At 57.8% G+C, this 18469-nt stretch overlaps 1 protein-coding gene across 2 annotated transcripts in view; it reads right to left on the bottom strand.

Moving 5' to 3' along the window:
• Positions 1-18469, bottom strand: part of LOC134347274 (receptor-type tyrosine-protein phosphatase alpha-like) — a 192945-nt gene that overhangs the window by 119301 nt on the left and 55175 nt on the right. For both annotated transcript variants that reach the window (XM_063049658.1, XM_063049659.1), the window contains exons 6-10: positions 17250-17349; positions 14910-15174; positions 8669-8708; positions 6673-6757; positions 6236-6303 (exon numbers count right to left, since the gene is read on the bottom strand). In XM_063049658.1, the coding sequence (XP_062905728.1) occupies positions 6236-6303; positions 6673-6757; positions 8669-8708; positions 14910-15174; positions 17250-17349 (558 nt within the window). The remainder of the gene's footprint in view (positions 1-6235; positions 6304-6672; positions 6758-8668; positions 8709-14909; positions 15175-17249; positions 17350-18469) is intronic.

The following is an 18469-nucleotide window of genomic DNA, read 5'->3' as shown; positions in this document are numbered from 1 at the left end:
GGTGTCGGGGAGAGGGGAGTGTCGGGGAGAGGGGGTTGTCGGGGAGAGGGGGAGTGTCGGGGAGAGGGGGACGTCAGGGAGAGGGGGTGTCGGGGATAGGGGAGTGTCGGGGAGAGGGGGACGTTGGGGAGAGGGGGACGTTGGGGAGAGGGGGACGTCGAGGAGAGGGGGTGTCGGGGAGAGGGGGAGTGTCGGAGAGAGGGAGGTGTCGGGGAGAGGGGGATGTCAGGGAGAGGGGGTGTCAGGGATAGGGGAGTGTTGGGGAGAGGGGGGACGTCGGGGAGAGGGGGGACGTCGGGTAGAGGGGGTGTCGGGGAGAGGGGAGTGTCAGGGAGAGGGGAGTGTCAGGGAGAGGGGGAGTGTCGGGGAGAGGGGGGTGTCGGGGAGAGGGGGACGTCTGGGGGACGTCGAGGAGAGGGGGTGTCGGGGAGAGGGGGACGTCAGGGAGAGGGGTGTCGGGGATAGGGGAGTGTTGGGGAGAGGGTCAGTGTCAGGGAGAGGGAGGTGTCGGGGAGAGGGGGGTGTCGGGGATGGGGGGTGTCGGGGAGAGGGGGTGTCGGGGAGAGGGGAGTGTCAGGGAGAGGGGGAGTGTCGGAGAGAGGGGGGTGTCGGGGAGAGGGAGGTGTCAGGGATAGGGGAGTGTTGGGGAGAGGGGGACGTCGGGGAGAGGGGAACGTCGGAGAGAGGGGGAGTGTCGGGGAGAGGGGAGTGTCGGGGAGGGGGGGTGTTGAGGAGAGGGGGGTGTCGGGGAGAGGGGGAGTGTCAGGGAGAGGGGGAGTGTCAGGGAGAGGGGGTGTCAGGGAGAGGGGGAGTGTCGGGGAGAGGGTGGTGTCGGGGAGAGGGGAGTGTCGGGGAGAGGGGAGTGTCAGGGAGAGGGGGAGTGTCGGAGAGAGGGGGGTGTCGGGGAGAGGGAGGTGTCGGGGATAGGGGAGTGTCGGGAAGAGGGGGACGTCAGGGAGAGGGGGTGTCGGGGAGAGGGGGGTGTCAGGGAGAGGGGGGTGTCGCGGAGAGGGGGTGTCGGGGAGAGGAGGGTGTCGGGGAGAGGGTGTGTCGGGGAGAGGGGGGTGTCGGGGATAGGGGAGTGTCGGGGATAGGGGAGTGTCGGGGAGAGGGGAAGTGTCGGGGAGAGGGGAGTGTCAGGGAGAGGGGGAGTGTCGGAGAGAGGGGGGTGTTGGGGAGAGGGAGGTGTCAGGGATAGGGGAGTGTCGGGGAGAGGGGGACGTCTGGGAGAGGGGAACGTCGGAGAGAGTGGAGGTGTCGGGGAGAGGGGAGTGTCGAGGAGGGGGGGTGTCGAGGAGAGGGGGGTGTCGGGGAGAGGGGGAGTGTCAGGGAGAGGGGGAGTGTCAGGGAGAGGGTGGTGTCAGGGAGAGGAGGGTGTCAGGGAGAGGGGGAGTGTCGGGGAGAGAGGGGTGTCGGGGAGAGGGGGAGTGTCGGGGAGAGGGGGTGTTGGGAGTGTCGGGGAGAGGGGAGTGTCAGGGAGAGGGGGACTGTCGGAGAGAGGGGGGTGTCGGGGAGAGGGAGGTGTCGGGGATAGGGGAGTGTCGGGAAGAGGGGGACGTCGGGGAGAGGGGGTGTCGGGGAGAGCGGGGTGTCGGGGAGAGGGGGTTGTCAGGGAGAGGGGGACGTCGGGGAGAGGGGGTGTCGGGGATAGGGGAGTGTGGGGGATAGGGGAGTGTCGGGGAGAGTGGGGACGTCAGGGAGAGGGGGACGTCGGGGAGAGGGGGACGTCAGGGAGAGGGGAGTGTCGAGGAGAGGGGAGTGTCGAGGAGAGGGGGACGTCAGGGAGAGGGGGTGTCGGGGATAGGGGAGTGTAGGGGAGAGGGGGGACGTCGGGGAGAGGGGGACGTCGGGGAGAGGGGGGACGTCGGGTAGAGGGGGTGTCGGGGAGAGGGGAGTGTCAGGGAGAGGGGGAGTGTCGGGGAGAGGGGGAGGTCGGGGAGAGGGGAGTGTCGGGGAGAGGGGGTTGTCGGGGAGAGGGGGACGTCGGGGGGACGTCGAGGAGAGGGGGTGTCGGGGAGAGGGGGACGTCAGGGAGAGGGGTGTCGGGGATAGGGGAGTGTTGGGGAGAGGGGGGACGTAGGGGAGAGGGGGACGTCGGGGAGAGGGGGGACGTCGGGGACAGGGGGTGTCGGGGAGAGGGGAGTGTCGGGGAGAGGAGGGTGTCGGGGAGAGGGGGACGTCGGGGGGGACGTCGAGGAGAGGGGGTGTCGGGGAGAGGGGGAGTGTCGGGGAGAGGGGGACGTTGGGGAGAGGGGGACGTTGGGGAGAGGGGGACGTCGAGGAGAGGGGGTGTCTGGGAGAGGGGGAGTGTCGGAGAGAGGGGGGTGTCGGGGAGAGGGGGATGTCAGGGAGAGGGGTTGTCAGGTATAGGGGAGTGTCGGGGAGAGGGGGGACGTCGGGGAGAGGGGGGACGTCGGGTAGAGGGGGTGTCGGGGAGAGGGGAGTGTCAGGGAGAGGGGAGTGTCAGGGAGAGGGGGAGTGTCGGGGAGAGGGGGGTGTCAGGGAGAGGGGAGTGTCGGGGAGAGGGGGGTGTCGGGGAGAGGGGGACGTCGGGGGGACGTCGAGGAGAGGGGGTGTCGGGGAGAGGGGGACGTCAGGGAGAGGGGTGTCGGGGATAGGGGAGTGTTGGGGAGAGGGTCAGTGTCAGGGAGAGGGAGGTGTTGGGGAGAGGGGGGTGTCGGGGATGGGGGGTGTCGGGGAGAGGGTCAGTGTCAGGGAGAGGGGGTGTCGGGGAGAGGGGGTTGTCGGGGAGAGGGGAGTGTCGGGGAGAGGGGGTGTTGGGGAGAGGGGGGTGTCGGGGAGAGGGTCAGTGTCAGGGAGAGGGGGTGTCGGGGAGAGGGGAGTGTCGGGGAGAGGGGGTGTCGGGGAGAGGGGGGTGTCGGGGAGAGGGGGTGTCGGGGAGAGGGGGGTGTCGGGGAGAGGGGAATGTCGGGGAGAGGGGGGTGTCGGGGAGAGGGTCAGTGTCAGGGAGAGAGGGTGTCGAGGAGAGGGGAGTGTCGGGGAGAGGGGGGTGTCGGGGAGAGGGGGAGTGTCGGGGAGAGGGGGTGTCGGGGAGAGGGGGGTGTCGGGGAGAGGGTCAGTGTCAGGGAGAGGGGGGTGTCGAGGATAGGGGGGTGTCGGGGAGAGGGGGGTGTTGGGGATAGGGGTTGTCGGGGAGAGGGTCAGTTTCAGGGAGAGGGAGGTGTCGGGGAGAGGGGTTGTCGGGGAGAGGGGAGTGTCGGGGAGAGGGGGGTGTCGGGGAGAGGGGGGTGTCGGGGACGGGGGGTGTCGGGGATGGGGGGTGTCGGGGAGAGGGTCAGTGTCAGGGAGAGGGGGTGTCGGGGAGAGGGGGATGTCAGGGAGAGGGGAGTGTCGGGGAGAGGGGGTGTCGGGGAGAGGGTCAGTGTCAGGGAGAGGGGGTGTCAGGGAGAGGGGAGTGTCGGGGAGAGGGGGTGTCGGGGAGAGGGGGTGTCGGGGAGAGGGGGGTGTCGGGGAGAGGGGAATGTCGGGGAGAGGGGGGTGTCGGGGAGAGGGTCAGTGTCAGGAAGAGGGGGTGTCGGGGAGAGGGGAGTGTCGGGGAGAGGGGGTTGTCGGGGAGAGGGGGCTGTCAGGGAGAGGGGGAGTGTCGGGGAGAGGGGGGTGTCGGGGAGAGAGGGGTGTCGGGGAGAGGGGGTGTCGGGGAGAGGGGGGTGTCGGGGAGAGGGGAGTGTCGGGGAGAGGGGGAGTGTCGGGGAGAGGGGGTGTCGGGGAGAGGGGAGTGTCAGGGAGAGGGGGAGTGTCGGAGAGAGGGGGGTGTCGGGGAGAGGGAGGTGTCAGGGATAGGGGAGTGTCGGGGAGAGGAGGACGTCGGGGAGAAGGGAACGTCGGAGAGACGGGGAGTGTCGGGGAGAGGGGAGTGTCGGGGAGAGGGGAGTGTCAGGGAGAGGGGGAGTGTCGGAGAGAGGGGGGTGTCGGGGAGAGGGAGGTGTCGGGGATAGGGGAGTGTCGGGAAGAGGGGGACGTCAGGGAGAGGGGGTGTCAGGGAGAGGGGGTGTCGGGGAGAGGGGGGTGTCAGGGAGAGTGGGGTGTCGCGGAGAGGGGGTGTCGGGGAGAGGGGGGTGTCGGGGAGAGGGGGTGTCGGGGAGAGGGGGAGTGTCGGAGAGAGGGGGGTGTTGGGGAGAGGGAGGTGTCAGTGATAGGGGAGTGTCAGGGAGAGGGGGACGTCGGGGAGAGGGGAACGTCAGAGAGAGTGGGAGTGTCGGGGAGAGGGGAGTGTCGAGGAGGGGGGTGTCGAGGAGAGGGGGGTGTCGGGGAGAGGGGGAGTGTCAGGGAGAGGGGGAGTGTCAGGGAGAGGGGGGTGTCAGGGAGAGGAGGGTGTCAGGGAGAGGGGGAGTGTCGGGGAGAGGGGGGTGTCGGGGAGCGGGGGAGTGTCGGGGAGAGGGGGTGTTGGGAGTGTCGGGGAGAGGGGAGTGTCAGGGAGAGGGGGAGTGTCGGAGAGAGGGGGGTGTTGGGGAGAGGGAGGTGTCGGGGATAGGGGAGTGTCGGGAAGAGGGGGACGTCGGGGAGAGGGGGTGTCGGGGAGAGGGGGGTGTCGGGGAGAGGGGAGTGTCGAGGAGAGGGGAGTGTCGAGGAGAGGGGGACGTCAGGGAGAGGGGGTGTCGGGGATAGGGGAGTGTCGGGGAGAGGGGGGACGTCAGGGAGAGGGGGACGTCGGGGAGAGGGGGGACGTCGGGTAGAGGGGGTGTCGGGGAGAGGGGAGTGTCAGGGAGAGGGGGAGTGTCGGGGAGAGGGGGGTGTCGGGGAGAGGGGAGTGTCGGGGAGGGGGGGTGTCGGGGAGAGGGGGACGTCGGGGGGACGTCGAGGAGAGGGGGTGTCGGGGAGAGGGGGACGTCAGGGAGAGGGGTGTCGGGGATGGGGGAGTGTTGGGGAGAGGGGGGACGTCGGGGAGAGGGGGACGTCGGGGAGAGGGGGGACGTCGGGGAGAGGGGGAGTGTCGGGGAGAGGGGGGTGTCGGGGAGAGGGGAGTGTCGGGGAGAGGGGGGTGTCGGGGAGAGGGGGACGTCGGGGGGGACGTCGAGGAGAGGGGGTGTCGGGGAGAGGGGGAGTGTCGGGGAGAGGGGGACGTCAGGGAGAGGGGGTGTCGGGGATAGGGGAGTGTCGGGGAGAGGGGGACGTTGGGGAGAGGGGGACGTCGAGGAGAGGGGTGTCGGGGAGAGGGGGAGTGTCGGAGAGAGGGGGGTGTCGGGGAGAGGGGGATGTAAGGGAGAGGGGGTGTCGGGGAGAGGGGGATGTCAGGGAGAGGGGGTGTCAGGGATAGGGGAGTGTCGGGGAGAGGGGGGACGTCGGGGAGAGGGGAACGTCGGGTAGAGGGGGTGTCGGGGAGAGGGGAGTGTCAGGGAGAGGGGAGTGTCAGGGAGAGGGGGAGTGTCGGGGAGAGGGGGGTGTCGGGGAGAGGGGAGTGTCGGGGAGAGGGGGGTGTCGGGGAGAGGGGGACGTCGGGGGGACGTCGAGGAGAGGGGGTGTCGGGGAGAGGGGGACGTCAGGGAGAGGGGTGTCGGGGATAGGGGAGTGTTGGGGAGAGGTGGGACGTCGGGGAGAGGGGGATGTCGGGGAGAGGGGGACGTCGGTTAGAGGGGGTGTCGGGGAGAGGGGAGTGTCGGGGAGAGGGGAGTGTTGGGGAGAGGGGGGACGTCGGGGAGAGGGGGATGTCGCGGAGAGGGGGACGTCGGTTAGAGGGGGTGTCGGGGAGAGGGGGTGTCGGGGATAGAGGAGTGTCGGGGAGAGGGGGACGTTGGGGAGAGGGGGACGTTGGGGAGAGGGGGACATCGAGGAGAGGGGGTGTCGGGGAGAGGGGGAGTGTCGGAGAGAGGGGGGTGTCGGGGAGAGGGGGATGTCAGGGAGAGGGGGTGTCGGGGATAAGGGAGTGTCGTGGAGAGGGGGACGTCGGGGAGAGGGGGCATGTCGGGGAGAGGGTGACATCGGGGAGAGGGGGACATCGGGGGGGGACGTCGGGGAGAGGGGGACGTCGGGGAGAGGGGGTGTCGGGGATAGGGGAGTGTCGGGGAGAGGGGGGACATCGGGGAGAGGGGGACGTCGGGGAGAGGGGGTGTCGGGGATAGGGGAGTGTCGGGGAGAGGGGGATGTCGGGGAGAGGGGGGACGTCAGGGGGGGTGTCGGGGAGAGGGGAATGTAGGGGAGAAGGGGGTGTGGCTGGGAGAGAAGGAGAGATGAATGAGTATGGATGATGCTGAACTCTCCACAAGCTCAGAGTCCTCACCTGATTTCTTCCTTATCAAAGGTCGGACCATTTGTTCTCTGGCCTGCCTGGGCTGCTTCTGTCTCCTCCTGCACAGGAAGGAGAGATGATGGTTAGGTGGAACACTCAGCAAGCTTCTGAGTCGAGGATGTCTTTATCCCAGAGGCAGTTATCCCTCCAGGAACTCTCCGGAAAAGACACCTGGAAATGGAAGTTGTGGAGTAACCGGATGTTAACCTGGACCAGTGTAAAATCCTCGGTGGGTGACCCAGGTCCTCTGGTTGCAAACACAGTGTCATCCTGGTGTGACCACCCCCTGACCCCAGTCGCTGATTTCGTTTTAACCCTCACACACCCCACCCCAAGGCAGCTTCCTTCACCACCTTCAGTCAGAGCTGGTGGTTCCAGGGACCTGCCCCGCCTGCATAGCCTTGGGGAAAGGCCCAGGAGATGCCTACCTGTAGACCAGGAAGACCACCAGGATCGAAATCAGACTGATGAAGAAGAGAACAGTAACGGTTGCGGCAACCTTTCCACTTGATACTGTTGGGAGCAGAATGCAAAGTAGTAGTTAGATACACGGAGAAACAACAGTCTGGCTCCCAGTTCAGGGTGACCCAGAGTAGCCCTGTAAACACTCCCTGTACAGTGGGAGCCCATTGACTGGTGATGTGGACCAGCCAGTTCAGCTGCTCGCTCCCCAGTCCTTCCCCAGCAGCTCTGCTAATGGGGCTGTTGCCATTTGGGGAATCGTGTTCAGCACACCTCTCAACTGTCCCATTTAAACTGGGAAATTCCAGGCTTGAATGACCCAGTCCCGTCCTCTATTCCTGCACTTGACCGTTTCACAGAGTGTGATGGCTTTGTGTGATTGAAATGGGGTCTGGTCTCACTGATGTGTTTGAGAAACGGGTTTTGTGTGGGTGGCTGCAGTGATCTGTTACAACTTCACAAAACACTGGATCGGCAGAAACTGCAGCTACTGTGATCTGGAACCCCAATTTACAGCCGGAGGATCTCACTGAGTCAGGCAGCATCTGTGGAAGGAAACGGGCGGGTCAGGGGCCTTCACCCGGATTGGTTAGGCTGCAGGGAGTCTTGTGAGCAGAATTGTAGTTCTGGTCACCGTGCTGTGGGAAAGACGTCCTTACTCTGGAGAGAGTGCAAGAGGAGATCTTCCTAGACTGGAGGACGTCGGATATGGGGGAAGGTTGGATGGGCTGGGATGTTTTCCCTGGGGTGAAGGAGGCTGACAGGCGACCTGTATAAGTACACAAAGTTCTGAGAGGACAGCTTGTCAGGACTTGTTTTCATGGTGTCAAAAGCAGGTGAACGCAGTCTGACAGTGAGAAACGGAGGTTGAAAGGAGATCTGACGGGGGATGCTTTGCTTTACACATTTCTGCAATGCACTGCGGGAGGAAGTTGTGGAATCAGACACTATCACTACGTTTCAGACATTCAGACAAACCGGCAGGGCACAGGGGGCTCCAGACCTAATGCAGGCAGGTAGGATGAGTGTAGATGGGCAACAGATGTTAGCATGAACAGGATGGGCCGAAGGGCCTGTTTCTGTGCTGTACGTCGACACGATCCGAGTCAGAATGAGGCCCATTACCACTGGCAGATATCACGAGGTGTGTTGTCTTGCTGTAATATGACTAAATCTGGAGAAAACGCAATGTGCTGTGGGACATCAGGGAGTCAGACAGCACCTGTAGAGACGTTGGGGGAACTCAGGGTCAGAGAATCTGTAAAAATGTTGGGGGAACTCAGGGTCAGAGAATCTGTAGAGATGTTGGGGGAACTCAGGGTGAGACAGTATCTGTAGAGATGTTGGGGAATCCAGGCTTTGACAGCATCTGTAGAGATGTTGGGGGAACTCAGGGTCAGAGAATCTGTAGAGATGTTGGTGGAACTCAGGGTGAAACAGCATCTGAAGAGGTGTTGGGGGAACTGAGAGTCAGACAGAATCTGTAGAGATGTTGGGGTAACTCAGGGTGAGACAGCATCTGTAGAGATAAGAACATAAGAAATAGGAGCAGGAGTCGGCCATCCGGCCCATCGAGCCTGCCCCACCATTCAATAAGATCATGGCTGATCTGTCCATAAACATTCCTCTATTCTGAGGCTGTGTCTTCGGGACCTAGACTCCTAGACATCGCCTACTACTGGAAACATCCTCTCTATTCAAGCATTTCAATATTTGATAGGTTTCAATGAGAACCTCATTCTTCTAAACTCCAGCCAGTACAGCCTCATGCCTGATTGCACACTGTCAGCAGCACTGACCTGCTCTCATCCGTGCCAGCTATCCTGGATATAACAGTGTTTTCTGCTCCCTCTCAGGTGTCATATTGTATTAACCACTGGAAACACCTGCTTTAAACAATCCCGTGCTGGGCTGTCTGCTGGGGTCAGTAACAGTGCCACAGCAGTCAGGGTTTGAACTCACCATAGAACGGTTCATAATACGCACACACAAACTTCACTTCCTGCAAAGAGAATTAACAGCCGCTGTTAGTAATCGAAGCTTTTCCATTCAGATGTGTTTGCTCAGACAATGAGGTGCATTACTCTGCAATAAGCCCAGAACCCAGTCAACGAGCAAGAAACAAGTGTTCAAATCCCACCAAGCAATTTCAACTCAGTGAGTGAGGTGAATCTCGGACAAAGGTCGATCACGGTGACAGTGTCTGTGAAACTGCTGGGTTGTAGTAAACCCTCAACTGGCCACTATCGTCCTTCAGTGGCGGAACTCTGACCCCCGGCCACACTCTATCCTGTGTGTGAGTCTGTCCCCTCCAAACTGATCCGTAAACCCACTGTGACCATCACCATTACACCCAAAAGCACACAGGTCACCGTGACACAGAGTCACACATGACAGAACCCCTCCCAGCCCGGTCTACAGCACCTCCTGGGTCTGCGTTTGAACTGCTGTCATGAGGTTTGGAATCAAGGGGTCCTGAAGAGACTCAAACTGAGTAATTTATCAAATATCACCTGACAGCACCGCGAACAACGGCTTCCACCCACTCTGACGATAGTTCACGCAGTGATTGTACAACGGGTTTGTCCTTCAGTTTGTGAACGGGACAAGACTGGGCAGTTTGCACACTGTTGGGTAGATTCCTGTGTCGGAACTGTCCTGGAACAGATAGTTCTGGAGCACAGCTCGTCAGTACTGATGTGGGAACGCTCTCCATGGGCTTAGCTGGACCCTGAATCAGCTTTATTATCAGTGATTTGTGGAGCAGCACAGTTACAATTACATCACTGTAAATAACAAATAATCTCAGTGTACAAGGAAAGGAATAATGAGACAGAGCGAGTCGGGGACCAGAGGACCCGGCCTCAGAACCGAGGGGCGGCCTTTTACAACGGAGATGAGAAGGAATTTTTTCAGCCAGAGTGGTGAATCTGTGGAATTCTTTACCACAGGCAGCTGTGGAGGCCAAGTCTTTATGTATATTTAAGGCAGAGGTTGGTAGATTCTTGATTAGTCAAGGCATGAAGGATACGGGGAGAAGGCAGGAGGTTGGGGCTGAGGAGGGAAATAGTCCGGTAATTCGGTTCAGCAGTCGGTGTGAAGTTATTACGGATCGGGACACTGGTGTTCAGTACAATTCCGGTAATTCGGCACAGCGGTCGGTGTGACGCTACTGGGGATCGGGTAATAAGGGTAAGAAAAATTCTAAGGGTAGAAAGACCCTAATGGGAGTTATCTACAGGCCCCCAAACAGTAGCCTGGATGTAGGGTGCAAGTTGAATCAAGAGTTAAAATTGGCATGTCGCAAAGGTAATGCTACAGTAGTTATGGGGGATTTCAACATGCAGGTAGACTGGAGGAATCAGGTTGGTACTGAACCCCAAGAAAGGGAGTTTGTGGAGTCCCTCCGAGATGGATTCTTAGAACAGCTTGTACTGGAGCCTACCAGAGAGAACTCAATTCTAGATTTAGTGTTGTGCACTGAACCAGATTTGATCAGGGACCTCCAGGTAAAGGAGCCTTTAGGAGGAAGTGACCATAATATGATAAATTTTAATTTACAATTTGAGAGGGAGAAGGGAAACTTGGAAGTGTCAGTATTACAGTTGAACAAAGGGAACTATGGAGCTATGAGGGAGGAGCTGGCCAAAGTTCAATGGAACAATACCCTAGCAGGGATGACAGTGGAACAGCAATGGCAAGTGTTTCTGGGAATAGTGCGGAAGGTGCAGGATCAGTTCATTCCAAAGAGGAAGAAAGATCCTAAGGGGAGTAAGGGAAGGCTGTGGCTGACAAGGGAAGTAAAGGACAGTATAAAAATAAAAGAGAAGTATAATATAGCAAAGACAAGTGGGAAGCCGGAGGATTGGGAAACTTTTAAAGAGCAACAGAAAGTAACTAAAAAGGCAATAAGCGGAGAAAAAAATGAGGTACGAAGGTAAACTAGCCAAGAATATAAAGGAGGATAGTAAAAGCTTCTTTAGGCATGAGAAAAGGAAAAAAATAGTTAAGACCAAAATTGGGCCCTTGAAGACAGAAACTGGTGAATTTATTATGGGGAACAAGGAAATGGCAGACGAGTTGAACAGGTACTTTGGATCTGTCTTCACTAGGGAAGACACAAACAATCTCCCAGATATAATAGTGGCCAAAGGACCTAGGGTAATGGATGAATTGAAGGAAATTTATATTAGGCAGGAAATGGTGTTGGATAGGCTGTTGGGTCTGAAGGCTGATAAGTCCCCGGGACCTGATGGTCTGCATCCCAGGGTGCTTAAGGAGGTGGCTTTAGAAACCGTGGAGGCATTGGTAATCATTTTCCAATGTTCTATAGATTCAGGATCAGTTCCTGTGGATTGGAGGGTGGCTAATGTTGTCCCTCCCTTCAAGAAGGGAGGAAGAGAGAAAACAGGGAATTATAGACCGGTTAGCCTGACGTTGGTGGTGGGAAAGATGTTGGAGTCAATTATAAAAGATGAAATTATGACGCATCTGAATATCAATAACAGGATCGGTCCGAGTCAGCATGGATTTACAAAGGGGAAATCGTGCTTGACTAATCTTCTGGAATTTTTTGAGGATGTAATTATGAAAATGGACAAGGGAGAGCCAGTGGATGTAGTGTACCTGGACTTTCAGAAAGCCTTTGATAAAGTCCCACACAGGAGATTAGTGGGCAAAATTAGGGCACATGGTATTGGGGGCAGAGTACTGACATGGATTGAAAATTGGCTGGCTGACAGAAAACAAAGAGTAGCGATTAACGGGTCCCTTTCGGAATGGCAGGTGGTGACCAGTGGGGTACCGCAGGGTTCAGTGCTGGGACCGCAGCTGTTTACAATATATATTAATGATTTAGATGGGGGAATTAAAAGTAACATTGGCAAATTCGCCGATGACACTTAGCTGGGTGACAGTGTGAAATGTGAGGAGGATGTTATGAGAACGCAGGGTGACTTGGACAGGCTGGGTGAGTGGGCAGATGCACGGCAGATGCAGTTTAATGTGGATAATTGTGAGGTTATCCACTTTGGTGGTAAGAACAGAAAGGAGAATATTATCTAAATGGAGTCAAGTCAGGAAAAGGGGAGGCACAACGAGATCTAGGTGTTCTTGTACATCAGTCACTGAAAGCAAGCATGCAAGTACAGCAGGCAGTGAAGAAAGCTAATGACATTGCTGGCCTTCATAACAAGGGGAATTGAGTATAAGAGCAAAGAGGTTCTTCTGCAGCTGTACAGGGCCCTGGTGAGACCACACCTGGAGTACTGTGTGCAGTTTTGGTCTCCAAATTTGAAGAAGGACATTCTTGCTATTGAGGGAGTGCAGCGTAGGTTCACAAGGTTAATTCCCAGGATGGCGGGACTGTCAGATGTTGAAAGATTAGAGCGACTGGGCTTGTATACACTGGAATTTAGAAGGCTGAGAGGGGATCTTATTGAAACATATAAGATTATTAAGGGATTGGACACGCTGGAGGTAGGAAGCATGTTCCCGCTGATGAGTGAGTCCAGAACCAGAGGCCACAGTTTAAGAATAAGGGGTAGGCCATTTAGAACGGAGTTGAGGAAAAACTTTTTCACCCAGAGAGTGGTGAATATATGGAATGCTCTGCCCCAGAAGGCTGTGGAGGCCAATTCTCTGAATGCTCTCAAGAAAGAGATGGATAGAGCTCTTAAAGATAGTGGAATCAAAGGTTATGGGGATAAGGCAGGAGCTGGATACTGATTGTGGATGATCAGCCATGATCACAGTGAATGGTGGTGCTGGCTTGAAGGGCCGAATGGCCTACTCCTGCGTCTATTGTCTATTGTCTATTGTTATTATGGATCGGGACACTGGTGTTCATTCCAATTCCGACAAACGCTGTAAGTAAGTCTATACATTCTCCCGGTGACTGTGTGGGTTTCGTCCGGAGGATCCAGTTTCCTCCCACGGGCTGAAGACATACCGGTTCGGGTGGGTTGGTCAGTGTAAATTATCCTGTGATTCGGAGAGGGTTAATTGGTGGGTTGCTGGGCAGAGCGTTTTGAAGGGCTCGAAGGGGATGTTCAACGTTGCATCTCTAAATATATAAACAATTGAAAAAACAAATAAACATAGTGAAAGAGAAATAATGTTCAGAAATGTGATGGCAGACAGGAAGAAGCTGTTCCAGAAACATTGACTGAGCTTCTTCAGGCCCCTGTACCTTCTTCCCCACTGGTTGAGACGTTCAAATATCAAATCTCGAGCCTAGAACGTGGAAAACATGGAGCTTAGAAAAGTGTACGGCTCTGGGTAACCCTCGGTTATTTCTAAGGTCAGGACATGTTCAGCACAGCTTTGTGGGCTGAAGGGCCTGTATTGTGCTGTAGGTTTTCTATGTTTCTGTGTGTAAGGGGTTTCTTCTTTCATGTTACTGCGTAGGCTAATCAAAATGGCTGCTTTGTTATGTTAACTGTTGAGAAAGTTTTCTCACTAGCAGCTTGTTTGGGTTATAGAGAGAGTTGTATTCAGTTGCTAACCAATTGGCATAGATGTTATTCTTTCTTATGTGTCTGTAAGCTATTGTGATGCGCGGGCTTTGTTGCAGAAGGTGCGATGGGGACAGAGAGAGTGGACGTGATGCTGTAAACCAGCCGACTCCCGTGCGGGAGTCCGAGGCCCAGAGGTTTTGGCGAGGAGAGGAGACGAAGACAGACTCGTGTGGAACGTCTGGTCGACCACCGCGGTTGGTCCCAAGTGGTGGGTTGAGGTGGTCAGAGGGGATCAGATGGTGAAAAGAGGACCATTACTAGAGCTCCAACTGTTGTGCACGAAGAGGTTGAACTTTGATAAGTTTGGCACCTTTTACTTTCCTTTTATATTTTATCTCTATTAATTACATAGTTCCAGTAATATCTATAAACTGTAACCATTTAAACGTATATGGTGTATTGTCTGTTATTTGGGCGGGGTGGGGTACATCACACAGCATCCACACAAACTGATTACCCAGTTTGGAGGGACCGAAGGCTGCTCCCCCTCGACGACAGCGAGTTGAGTGAGCCTGAGGCTTTCCAGGGGGCTACATATATATAATTGCCCATATTGTTGGGAATCATAAAGAAGCAGGTGATTGTAGATCTCTGAGACACAGAGAGACCTGGAGCCCCTGTGCGTGATTTACAGAAGCCGGAATCAGGTATACAGATAAGTCACCGATGGACTCTGAGCCTTTGGCCCAAAGTGCAGCTGAACAGTGACCTTGACATCGTTAAAGCAGAAGTGGTTAAATGAGGGCTGAGGGTTGCTGCCATAGAATAGACAACATTACACCACAGTACAGGCCCTTCGGCCCACAATGTTGTGCTGACCTTTTCAGCTGCTGTAAGATTGATGTAACCCTTTCCTCCTACACAGCCTCCATTTTCCCATCATCCACCGTGGACAGGACTGTGGAGTTGAGGCTACAGTCACATCAGCCAAATAGACAGCGTGGTTTGAGAGACTGAGTGTCCCACAGCCACTCCTCACTCCGATTCTGACATTACCACTCCTATTTATAACCCCGCCAAGGACAGTCCCAAGCCTGGCTGTGAAAAGAGGAGGGTTGGGCAACATCATCCTGTAAAGACCCAGAGCTACAAAGACCTCACCCCTGGGCTTAAACAAACAATCAAATACTCCTGCTTTCTCCTGGATGCTGCTGAGTGCTTTGAGGGTTGTTGGGGCTGCACTAATCCGGCACGGGGTGGCAGTCTGTGATGCCGTGTCAGAGGAGGGATCACGTCCTGCAGGACACCTGTCTCCAGTATTTATGAGGCAGATTCTTGGACGTTCTGCCCAACTGTGGATGCTGGTCTGTGGAGCTGGTAACGCTGTTCACAGTCCAGGAAAGGTGGTCGGACATGCTCCTGTTGGAGATGGTCTTCAGGGAACACACCTGTCACGTACCTGCTCATGCCTGTGTTGTCGGCAGTCACAGGGACCATCTGCTGAGGGGTTCTGATGGAAGTGGAGACGGTGCCAACATCAGTCACCATCCCAGTACTGGGGGAGGGAAAGTCATTGATGTAGCGGCTGGGGACGGTCAGACACAGGACACTGTCATGTCGGACCCACGTCCACCTTCCTTTCCAAGCTGTGACTCCAGGCACTGATGCCCACTGAGCTGATTACCAGGACTCCTGGATACAAGAGCGAACAGCGCACAAGATGGCAGCAGGTGATGCACACTCACCGGACTCCAGTCACTGACGACTCGCAACGTGACTGTGTATTGCTGGTCAGACTCCAGACGTCTGTTCCAGAAGTTGCCAATGGTCTGATCATCTCCGATGGTCAACGTCATTGTTCCAGAGACGTTGGCAGTGGGAATGCGCAGACTGATGTAGTCGTTGAATGGATGATTCACTTGGAATGCAAGTAGATGCCTATTCTGACACAAACTTTCCCGATTGGAAGGTGAATCATAACTTGTTGATGAAACAATCACCTCGTAAAATCTGCACCGGTGACAACAGAGGCAGAGTCAGTTGGGGGGGGGGCAGAGAGTGGGGGAGGGGGATGGAGAGAGAGGGGTGAGACTGAGGGAGTGTGGGGGGGAGACGGAGGGAGTGGGGGGGAGACGGAGGGAGTGGGGGAGACGGAGAGTGTAGGGGGGAGACGGAGGGAGTTGGAGGGAGACGGAGAGTGTGGGGGGGAGACAGACGGAGTGGGGGGAGACAGAGGGAGTGGGGGGGGAGATGGAGAGTGTAGGGGGAGACGGAGGGATTGGGGGGGAGACGGAGAGTGTGGGGGGGAGACGGAGGGAGTGGGGGGGCAGAGGGAGTGGGGGGAGACGGAGAGTGTGGGGGGAGACGGAGGGAGTGGGGGGAGACGGAGGGAGTGGGGGGGCAGAGAGAGTGGGGGGCAGAGTGGGGGGAGACGGACTGTCGGGGGGAGACGGAAAGTGAGGGGGAGATGGAGTGTGGGGGGGAGATGGAGGGAGTGGGGGGGCAGAGAGAGTGGGGGCAGAGAGAGTGGGGGGAGACGGAAAGTTGGGGGGAGACGGAAAGTGGGGGGGAGACAGAGAGAGTGGGGGAGAGATGGAGAGAGTGGGGGGGCAGAGAGAGTCGGGGGAAACGGCGAGTGTGGGGAGGGACCATGGAGGGAGGTGGAGGGACCGCAGGGAGAGGGGGAGGGGGGACTGTGGGGGGAAGGGGAGGGGTTGCAGTGGGAAAGGGGAAGGGATTGTGGGGGGAGGGGGAGGGACCGCGTGGAAAGGGGGAGGGACTCTGGGGGGAGGGGGAGGGGGAGGGGGCGGGACTCTGGGGAAGGGAAGGGACCATGGGGGGAAGGGGAAGGGGAGGGACTGTGGAGGGACCGCGGGGAGGGGGAGGGACCGTGGGGAGAAAGGGAGGGACTGTGGAAGGACCGTGGGGAGAGGGGGAGGGACTGTGTGGAGGAAGGGGAGGGACCGTGGGGGAGTAGGGGGAGGGACTATGGGGGAGGGGGAGGGACCGTTGGGGAGGAGGGGGAGGGACCGTGGAGGGACCACGGGGAGGGGGAGGGACTGTGTGGAGGAAGGGGAGGGACCATGGGGAGAAGGGGAGGGACAGCAGGGAGGGGCAGGGACCGTGTGGAGGAAGGGGAGGGACCATGGGGAAGGAGGTGTAGGGTCTGTGGGGGAGGGGGAGGGACCATGGGGGAGAAGGGGAGGGACTGTGGAGGGACCACGGGGAGGGGGAGGGACTGTGTGGAGGAAGGGGAGGGACCATGGGGAGAAGGGGCGGGACCATGGAGGGACCGCGGGGAGGGGCAGGGACCGTGTGGAGGAAGGGGAGGGACTGTGGGGAAGGAGGGGTAGGGTCTGTGCGGGAGGGGGAGGGACCATTGGGGAGAAGGGGAGAGACCGTGGAAGGACCGCGGGGAGAGGGGGAGTGACTGTGTGGAGGAAGGGGAGGGACTGTGGGGAAGGAGGGGGAGGGACTGTGGAGGGGAGGGGGACCGTAGGGGAGGAGGGGGAAGAGACCATGTGGGGAGGAGCAGGGACTGTGGGGAGGGGGGTAGGGACAGTGGGGGAGGAGAGGGAGGGACTGTGGGGGAATGGGGAGGGACTGTGGGGGAGGAGGGGAGGGTCTGTGGCGAGGTGGGGAGGGACCGTGGGGGAGGAGGGGGAGGAGGGGGAGGGACCGTGGGAGAGGAGGGGGAGGGACTGTGGGGAGAGGTGGAGGGACCATGGGGGGAAGAGCAGGGACTGTGGGGAGGCGGGGAGGGAATGAGGAGGAAAAGTGGGAGGGTCCATGTGGGGAGGAGGGTGAGGGACCGTGGAGGGAGGGGGAGGGGCCGTGGGGAGGTGGGGAGGGACTGTGGGGGGAGGGGGAGGGACTGTGGGGAGGAGGGTGAGGGACGGTGGGGGGAGGAGGAGGGGCCGTGGGGAGGTGGGGAGGGACTGTGGGGGGGAGGGGAGGGACGGTGGGGAGGGACTGTGGGGGAGGGGGAGGGACTGTGGGGAGGTGGGGAGGGACTGTGGGGGAGGGGGAGGGACCGCGGAGGAAAGGCGGAGGGGTGGGTGACGAAGGAGAGAAGCAATACTCACGACACTGCAGTGCATTCTCTGTGTGAGTGTGTGAACTGGATACGAGCCGTCGAGCCAGTGATTTCTGAAACACGACTCTGAATTTCAGGAACAAGCGGTTCTGCAGGAAAAGGTTGTGGTAAACGTGCCGGGCACGGAACAAAGACAAACAAACTGCCTGAACCAGCTCTTCACTAACCACCATTTCACGTTGCCTGTTGATTTTAGAAATAACATAGAACAGTACAGCACATTACAGGCCCTTTGGCCCACAATGTTGTGCCGACCCTCAAACCCTGCCTCCCATATAACCCCCCACCTTAGATTCCTCCATATACCTGTCTAGTGGTCTCTTAAACTTCACTAGTGTATCTGCCTCCACCACTGACTCAGGCAGTGCATTCCACGCACCAACCACTCTCTGAGTAAAAAACCTTCCTCTAATATCCCTCTTGAACTTCCCACCCCTTACCTTAAAGCCATGTCCTCTTGTATTGAGCAGTGGTGCCCTGGGGAAGAGGCGCTGGCTATCCACTCTATCTATTCCTCTTATCATCTTGTACACCTCTATCATGTCTCCTCTCATCCTCCTTCTCTCCAAAGAGTAAAGGCCTAGCTCCCTTAATCTCTGATCATAATGCATACTCTCTAAACCAGGCAGCATCCTGGTAAATCTCCTCTGTACCCTTTCCAATGCTTCCACATCCTTCCTATAGTGAGGTGACCAGAACTGGACACAGTACTCCAAGTGTGGCCTAACCAGAGTTTTATAGAGCTGCATCATTACATCGCGACTCTTAAACTCTATCCCTTGACTTATGAAAGCTAACATCCCATAAGCTTTCTTAACTACCCTATCCACCTGTGAGGCAACTTTCAGGGATCTGTGGCCGTGTACCCTGAGATCCCTTTGTTCCTCCACACTACCAAGTATCCTGTCATTTACTTTGTACTCTGCCTTGGAGTTTGTCCTTCCAAAGTGTACCACCATCTGCCACTTCTCAGCCCATGTCTGCATCCTATCAATGTCTCTCTGCAATCTTCGATAATCCTCTACACTATCTACAACACCACCAACCTTCGTGTCATCTGCAAACTTGCCAACCAGGAAGAAATTCCAAAGAGGAAGAAAGATCCTAAGGGGAGTAAGGGGAGGCCGTGGCTGACAAGGGAGGTAATGGACAGTATAAAAATAAAAGAGAAGTATAACATAGCAAAGATGACTGGGAAGCCGGAGGATT

The sequence above is a fragment of the Mobula hypostoma genome, chromosome 5, assembly GCF_963921235.1.
Source record: "Mobula hypostoma chromosome 5, sMobHyp1.1, whole genome shotgun sequence".
In the NCBI taxonomy this organism is placed as follows: Eukaryota; Metazoa; Chordata; class Chondrichthyes; order Myliobatiformes; family Myliobatidae; genus Mobula; species Mobula hypostoma.
The sequence above is the reverse complement of the archived record's forward strand: the minus strand, read 5'-3'. Positions and strand labels throughout refer to the sequence as shown.